The sequence below is a fragment of the Perissodus microlepis genome, chromosome 22 (genome assembly GCF_051167445.1).
Source record: "Perissodus microlepis isolate ML-2025 ecotype Zambia chromosome 22, ASM5116744v1, whole genome shotgun sequence".
Lineage (NCBI taxonomy): Eukaryota > Metazoa > Chordata > Actinopteri > Cichliformes > Cichlidae > Perissodus > Perissodus microlepis.
In genome coordinates, this window is record NC_140481.1 from 9,539,693 (window position 1) to 9,548,435 (window position 8,743).

General features: G+C 39.0%; 1 protein-coding gene across 2 annotated transcripts; it reads left to right on the forward strand.

Annotated features, from left to right (window-relative positions):
- Nucleotides 1-254: 254 nt before the first annotated feature.
- LOC146362553 (cbp/p300-interacting transactivator 3-like) lies at nt 255-5,469 on the forward strand. Of its 2 annotated transcripts, XM_084919744.1 has the most exons (3): nt 255-430; nt 1,375-1,381; nt 2,408-5,469. In XM_084919744.1, exons 1-3 carry the CDS (start codon nt 270-272, stop codon nt 3,101-3,103), a joined length of 864 nt encoding a protein of 287 aa, XP_084775870.1. In that variant the 5' UTR covers nt 255-269; the 3' UTR covers nt 3,104-5,469. The 2 variants fall into 2 exon arrangements, with proteins under 2 accessions (XP_084775870.1, XP_084775868.1); XM_084919742.1 differs by lacking the exon at nt 1,375-1,381 and having other exon boundaries at nt 310-426.
- Nucleotides 5,470-8,743: the final 3,274 nt, after the last annotated feature.

Sequence of the window (8,743 nt, forward strand, 5' to 3'; positions counted from 1 at the left end):
TTGCACAGAACTCTTCCAGTTAAGAGAGTATGGATCATTGCTAATAAAAGTATGTATAAAAGTGTAATGAAAGCAGGCGGCAGTGAAATCACCCCGGGACCACAGCGGGGCTGAGCGGGTCTCTTCTGCTCTGGTGTATCCGTGGAAGTAGTTAGCGAACGTTTCTTTGCACAGTGATTAAGGGGGCGGACCAATAGCAACAAAGGAGACGGAGAGGAAGGTGGCTCCTCCTCTCCCTATCTCTCTCTCGCTCTCTCTGTGCTTTATAGATGTACATAATCCCTGAGATGACCCAGAAAACAAACTCCTCTGACTGCCGAGACATTGCAGAGTTCGCCGTAGGGCTGCATGTAGCCGGAGCATCAGCTGAAGGAACTACGCCGGCACTGATCCAACTTCTCAGCCGATTCCACAATAAAATATCGGGTAGGTGTCATCTTCGGGTGCTATTTAAAACAGGTTGAAAGGCACCTCTTCGCCTTTGTCCTGTGGAGTATTTTCGTATTTCGCTACATAATTACACATAGAGAGACTGGTTGGATTCGGACGGAATCAATCATATTTCACCTTGCCACATACTTTAACGGCATTATAGGTTTTCTGTTGCGGTCTTATCGCACCAAATGATAAAAAGAATCCGTAACGATGTGGATAAAAAAGAGGTTTCGTGCTTCTGTAATAATGACTATTATCCTCCCTCAGACTATCAAAGTGCCATTTGAATTATAATAGTACATAAGCTCCACAGAGGGGATATAATTAGATATCACAAGAGCAGAATATTATAAGGATGGTTTAGGCTATTGAGGAAAGTGTCTTGTTTTATCAGCACTAAAAGGGTTGAATTGATACAAGCAGCCTGGGGCAAAGGCTGAGTTCATTCTAGGATGGTGGTATTTTAAAAACCTGAAACCTCTTTGTTTTTCCACACTCAAGCATTCTTTTCATGGTTTGCTCTAGATCTGTTTTCAGAACCATCCCATTTAGAGGCAGCTCATGGAATAATGTCATCATTTTAACAAGCTAATTATGTTCACTGAGTAGGATCTGTTTGCCATGTAGGAAATCATAATGTGAGATGTTTAGTAAGGACAGAGGTGTTGTGTGTTGAGGTTGAGGGGGGTGGTCTTGAAAAGCATTTCTCTGTGTCCTTTGGGCTGCAAGGGTATTGCTGCCCTCCCTTGTTAGTGTGAGACTGAGGGGTAATTCACTGATGGTGTAATTTTGGAGGCTTTGACTTTTCTTTTTTTTTTCCACACAGGAAATTAAAGTGTTCAAATAGAGAAGCAGAAATCATAGAAGCTGAGGAAAAATAAGTTTTGAAACAATTATGTTTGGTTTTTTGTTTTGTTGTTTCAAGGGACTTGAATTAAGTGATGCAGTGTCACACCTTTGTTAAATCATAAGCCCCTGAAGAGAGGCATGACAGTAAAATGGTCTCACCTGATCAGCTAAGATCAAGATATCCCAACTTGGTCACTGAATCGTAGTTTTTCCATCATCTGCAGTCAGTTTTTGTGTGTTTCTGTGCCTCTAACTGGTAACTGAGATTTCAGCTGTCTTAATTTATACATGCTAACATATAGATGTGTTTATAGGTGTTATTTGAAAAAACTGTAGGGACCTATACAATAGATTTACAGCACAATTGGGTTAAAATATTGTGCTTGGTCAGCATGTTTTTATATACTGTTGTATATGCATACACATACTTTTTAGGATCAAGTTGGATATAGCTGCAGGCTTAAATTGTTATTTTGCTCTAAAAATATTTTTATAAACATGGGAATCATATGTGAATAGCTGGAGCTCCAGGAACATTTCATGTGTCTAAATTATTACATGCAATGGTGATACTACATGAGATAAAATAACATGGAAAATGCAAAAATGGAGGTTTAGATAAGATGCACAATTACTTAGATAAGCTGGTGTAATACATACAGCATTCCAGATCTTCCACACAACTTTTGTTTGTAATGCAGGTTTTTAAAGTTTTTATGTCCAGCCCAAAATAAACCTGTTGACAATACTTTTTGGTGAATTGTACCAAATACAATTGATTCTTTTTCCTTTGCCAAATATTAGATCATTGGAAGATGTTCAAACTGTTAAATTTAATTGAAAAGTGGCATTGATGAAAGTTAACAACTTTAGCATTAGCTATCTTGGCAATCAAAAAAAAACCTGCTTGAGTTCTCCTTGAGTTATTCCTTATTTTGTTATTCTAGAAAGCCCTTAAAAAGCTGGTTTCTCACTTGTCCTTATGAATAAATAGAACTTTTGCAATATGTAAAGTGGGTTCTTGCCAGTTTAAACTGTACATATATTAAACTTGTCTACTTTATGCAATGGGTTCTATTTCAAATCTAATGGTATATTGTGCTGGTTGTTATTGGTTTTGTAGGGCGACATGGCTGAACACATGATGGTGCCCATGAACCATGGCTTCAGGATGGGCATGAATGGGCCACCACAGCACAACTGCCAGCGCAGTCTGCCCAATGGCCAGGTAATGCACTATGGCAGGAACCCTCAGAGCAATATGGAAGCTGCCATGAGACAGAGACCGGGTATGGTGGGACCTGGAGGGATGGTCCCTGTGAATGGAGCTCCCATGGCCAACCACCACCACCAAATGATGTCTGGTAACATGATGTACAATGGCCAGTGTCCACAGCAACAGCAACAGCACCACCACTTGCACTCTCAGCAGCAGCAGCAGCAGCAGGGAGGACACCCGCAGCAGTACCTCCCTGGGAATCTCACTTCGCAGCAGCTCATGGCCAGCATGCACCTGCAAAAACTCAACACTCAGTATCACGGACACCCGCTGAGCTCAACTAATGGTCACCATCTGCCGAATGGTCCACAGTACCGGATGGGCCCGGCCCAGCTTTCCAGCATGCAACACATTAGTGGGCCTTTGGGGCTGAATGGTATGGACATGGATCTGATCGATGAGGAGGTTCTGACTTCACTGGTACTGGAATTTGGTTTAGATCGCATTCAGGAGCTACCTGAGCTCTTCCTGGGACAGAATGAGTTTGACTTCATATCAGACTTTGTGTGCAAACAGCAGCCGAGCACAGTGAGCTGTTGAGGAATTTAGTTGAAAAGTGTTTGGTTTGTTTGGATTCAACAGCCCAAAGAATGACTGAATGGCCACAGTAGCACAGCGAGAGGAGACAATCCCCCTGTTCTGTTTGGGTATTTCTGTATCTGTGTATATGACAGTGTCTGGTACAACTTCACGATGACATGCCTGTGAGTTGTTGAAGAACTGTAATGGGCAAAAACGCAGAAAAAACACCAGGTTTCTCTGCTTTGAGACGGTGCCAGCAAGATCCGCTGCCTTTGGCCAAATTGGGGCGTCCTGATGCAGCGGGCTCCGTCTGTACCCATCTGGCCCACAGCACATGTGCCTACAGTGCCAAGGCTTTTGGACAATTGTAAATTTAACAAACACAATGAGAAAAGCTGACCTAAAAGACTGTCATTCTGGGTCCACCAGATTTGGTGTAATCTTTTAAAGTGTTTTATCTCTGATGACAATTTTAACTAGTAGCAGACTATAGATCATACAAATTTATAAAAAGGTAGTTCTCTGAATTTGCTTATATGAGGAAGTAAGGATTTTTGTGTGCATATTGAAGGCTGGCTCTTCAAAACTGACTTTCTTCAAAAGATGACATTTCCTTGAAGAGCAGGGAAATGAAGTTGTGCATCATTCCAGAGTGGCACATTTTAGTTTCTTTTGTGGGTAAAATGTGCTACATTGATTATTTCACTTATAATGACTAGGTGAAATCTGCATTGCATCTGTTTCCTGCTAAGTAACTATGATTGAAACATTGGCAAAGTAGCACATTTCCTTGAGTCTTGGCTTTAACAAAGCTTTTATTTGTGCATCAAAGTCTCACCACTCCATGTCTGACATTCATATATGTGTTACAAGACAGGTTACTGCTGTATAGAACTGCAAGAACAGATACAAGGTGAACGCCCTCTTAGCATCTCAAAAACTGCATAATTATGGCCTATTTAAAGTGTTAAGGAAAGTTAGACCCACAACAAAATCAGTTACTGGTGGCATAGCTAATGCTTAAATTTGTTTTCCAAAACAGGATTTTTAAAAAATGCATTTGATTGCAGTCTTTGTGTGCTTAGTGTATACGTTTGTGGAATAAGGTATTTAAATCCCACCGAAGGGCATCCTCATCCCAAAAGTCATCGGTTGGTAAACCGATCAAGAGACTGCGCAGAGAGAGGGAATGATAGAGAGAGAGATTTTGGCCTGTGGACACAATGCGTGGACACAGCACTCTGTGCAGCACTTAGTTTAATCATTATTTAAATCTGTCACTACCTGTGGCATTGATTTCATTAGACTGGAAGAGCAAACAAGTAGCAAAGCTGATGTTTTCTGCCATAAATGAGCTTGTTCTGCTGTGTTTCTACTGACAGGATTTGAATTACATGTTCTCACATGCTTGTCTTTACTGAGATCGGCTTGTGCATTCTCTAGTGACTCAGTAATTATAAAATGGACATATATGATAACTTTTTCTAAAAGTAATTAGGTTTTTGGTCAAGAGTGAAGCCTTTCCACAGCAGGTTGGATGCGTGATAACTTTCTGTGCTCTTTGTGGAACTGTCAGAAGAGCCAGGGCGACACTGTGTTAATCTGTTCCAACACACCTGTGCTGCGATTCCTGCGTCTCACTGGAGATCTGCCATCTTGAAGCTCTTGAGTCCAACAATGGGCATTGAAATGCTGTTGTAAAGACAGAATAAGTGCCAGCACTCTGCTTCACTTTCTCCCTGCCAGAATTGCAGACACACTCACAACCTCATAGTTAAGGTGGAAATTCTTCTGGCCTTAGCAAGACAGTGGCCTCTGATTACCGCTGTATCAACAAGCGCAGCCTTTTTGTGTATTGTATCTTTGTACTGTAGACTAGAGCTGAAGCTGATCTAGATACATTTAAGGTACTTTCAAAAAAATCTTTAAAAAAGCATTGTCAGAAATAAATGTAAGTCAGTGGCTGATTTTGATGTATTGACAAGAGATTATATCCTACTTTTTTTGTTTATTTGTTTGTTTAGCAAAAAAGTGTGTAGATGTTTTTGGGTGCAGGGCCTGAAGCTTTAAGACCAAGTGGACTGCATGTGTTGAAGGATGCAAGAGGAATGCCACTGCTTTCTCACAAAGCAGCTGAGAATGTACAGCACAGTACTTTGTGGGAGCTTGTCTTACAATGGTAGATAAACATGTGAGATTGTAATCCTTATTCCAAATTACACACCATTAATTTGGGTGACAACCCACCCGCCTACCCTCCCCCACACATTCTCCTCATCCTCCTCCTTTCCCACTTCCACAAAGCTTTTGTAATGTTATTGATTATATTTGAAGAAAATGTATTTATTTTCAAATAAAATATTTATTTAAAGTGCTGTTTTTAATTGTATGTCAGTGATTTCTTAAACCACTCTTAAAAGGAGCCAAACATGTAACTTGTCATAAAGATACAGCACTGTTGATATATACCGAGAGCCTTGAGAGATGCTCTTTATTTGCCTGATCTTTTTTTATTGGTTCTCAACACTTCCACACCCACAATAAGCAATGAGCAAGCAGAAGAGCAAAGTACAAGTTACATATCCTAAATAGTAGTGAGTCAGCACTCTGTCAACACAGAGAATGTTTTTGTTGATTCATTGTTTTATTTAATTTAAAAAAAAAAGTTTAACAACCTGCAAAGTAACAGCATACCAGAGTAAAGATTTATAAATACATACATACTAAATGGCTCAAATGGCTCACAGAGACATCCTCCCACACTGACACATTTAAATGACAAGTCTTGTTTTCTCTTAAGGCCTTTATTTCTCTGTTAGAGCTGAATAAAGAGCTCACTGCACATTTCCAGCTAGAAGTTTTGCTCTACCATTTTTCTAAAAGAACAGCTCTGTGGGGACTTACGATTAAAAAAAAGTCTAATTGAAATTCTAATTAGCTGTGCGGTAAAGTCATACTACTAGACCTCAAATACACGTGCTGTTTTACATGGTGTTCGTCAAGGCAGGATTTTGTCCTTGAGCTGTTTTTAATAGGTTGCTGAAAACTGTGAGAACTGGTCCAGGCTTGCAGGAACCCAAATCTGTAGAAGGACAGACACTAGTAGCATCTAAGATTTGTGCCACTAGCCATGGGTTGCAGACAGTCAAGTGCTAAGTAACCCAAACCAAAATGTTGTCCATCCTCTAAACATTTAATCCATGATGTTTTATTGAGTAAAATCTAAGAAAGAAGCCTGCATTACATTGCCTACACAATTAAACAGCGGTCCCCAACCCCCGGGCCTCGGACCGGTACCGGTCCGTGAGTCGTTTGGTACCGGGCCGCAAGAGTTGAGGCTTAGGTGTGAAATGTATAGTTTTCAGGGTTTTTATCGGTTTTCAGCGTTATTTTGTTATCGTTTTTATCGTTTACTCGGTTTTCCTTGGTCTTTTCACGTGTGTTATGAATAAATCTTCTTTTTTTCGGTACCGGTACTAGTTTTATTTTGTTGTATTTATCCGCAACACCTAAAAGGCCGGTCCATGAAAATATTGTCGGGCATAAACCGGTCCGTGGCGCAAAAAAGGTTGGGGACCGCTGCAATTAAAGTTATTTTAAAATGACTAGAGTAAACGAATTAAAACACATAGGCTTTATACTGGAATATAATGAATTGTGAATAAACACTATGTAGCAGGTTCAGAAATGTGCTGGACTTAGGAAACATTTTTGTCTTCATGACAAATGAGAGAAACACAAATAAAGATAAATAAGGTGTAAAAACAAAGACTATATAAAATAATTTAAATAATGAAAAGGTAATGCTATGCAGCAATGTGCAAAAGTTTTAAAGCCCTTGTAAGGATGCTTTCAAAATTGCAGTGGTTCAATCAGCTATTTCATAAAATTGAACTCAAATCACTTCTCATTGACTAATCTGCATATAGTTGTTAACCCTGAGACCAAAGTCATCATAGGTACACTATGATGCAGTCTCCCCCAATAGACTGCTGAGACCACCAAGAGTCAAACCCACTGCCTTTCGGTTTCATCTTGAAATTCTCTCCAGGAAATTTCTAAACAAAATCAGGGACAAAGTCTGAGTCCAAAGCTCACAGGGAACAGTGCTGACCAAGCTGTCAGTAAAGGTGGAAAGGACTACAGACTCAAAGACGTATACCAGGAATGATTACTTGGCCATCATATCTGTCTGTGTATCTATCTATAACTGTCTCAATGTCTGCAACAGAAGGATATAATCAAGGCTTCAAACCTCAGACTGTTAAGGTTGTTCCAATCACGTTGGACAACTTGGAAGGTTCTGCGGGAACAACAGCATTTCGGGCTGAACATTCCCTCTCTTCTTGTATTTGCAGCTACATCTTCATGACTCTAGCTAAATGAAAGTCTAAAGCAGCTGCACATAATTCTTTGCTAATCTATTAAAATGTAAGCCTTGCAAGCTGAATTAAAGTACCACTATGGTGCCTTTCACCTGTTTCCTGTTCTGAATTAGGTTCACCTTTTTCTACACCAACACTTGCCAGCAAATAGTTGAATAGAAATTACACATTTAAGAAAAATTAACAGTCTCTAATTATAACAGACAGAATATCAACCAAATAAAAAAAACAGATTATATAACAGTTATAAATTGATTTAAAGGTCATTGAGTGAAATTAGTATTTCATCATTAAGCAAAACATGGCTTAGTATTTGGTGGAGAAACCCTTGTTAGCAAGTACATCTGTGAAACATTTCTTGTTACCAGGTTTGCATACATATCAGGATACATAGCAGTAAGATTGAGACTAGCTAGGCCATTCCATTACCTCAGTTTTTCATTAGCCACTCCTTTGTTGCATTGAAGGCCGATTTAAGATCCATCGTCAGTGTTCTGGCTAAAGGAAATAGGTTTTCTTAATCTGTTACTACCAAAAGGGCTTTCTGAGCTCCCTGCTCGAACATGACATGCCCAAAATGAATGGAGTATTTCTCTGCAAAAACAAACTCTGTGTAAACAATCTTGGTATTAAAATAAACTAACACTTGTGAGATTTCATCAGAGGTGTAAATATTGCAGCAGATGTTACTGTGTCAAAGTGAATAAGCTGGAACACAGAAAAAGTAAGTCAATTTTTTCCTCCAATTGTTTTTATTTTTTAGCATATAACCCCTTTAAAAATATGCTTTAGTTCAGGTTTTAATTCAGAAAATCAGTAATCAACATATAAACATCCTCTGTGCAAAGATTTATGCTTCTAATGTGAAACAGTGAAAATGACTGTACATTTAATAGAATAGAATAGAATGCCTTTATTGTCACTATACAGTTGTACAATGAGATACAGAGCATCTCCTACTCAGTGTAAACATGCTGGGGGGGGGTACAGTTCTGCAGCGCTATATACATATGGACAGTATTAACATAGGGAAAAAGATATATATATAAAATGTACAGATATACAAGCCGGTTTTAAAAAAAAAAAAAGTAATATGTAATAAATAGTGTTGTGTATATACAGTTGAGTTATTGCACATAGATAATAATAATAATAATAAATAAATATTCAGGCGTTGTGCAGTTTGTCCAATTTTGGCACACTCTAGAGACTATGTGTCAGCTGAATTATTTTAGGAAGTAAACAGAAGAAAATATTTAATTTCGTTTGAATG

What these genes read in the sequence shown, in the direction of transcription:
- LOC146362553 (XM_084919744.1), top strand. Translation starts at nt 270, where the DNA reads ATGTACATAATCCCTGAGATGACCCAGAAAACAAACTCCTCTGACTGC.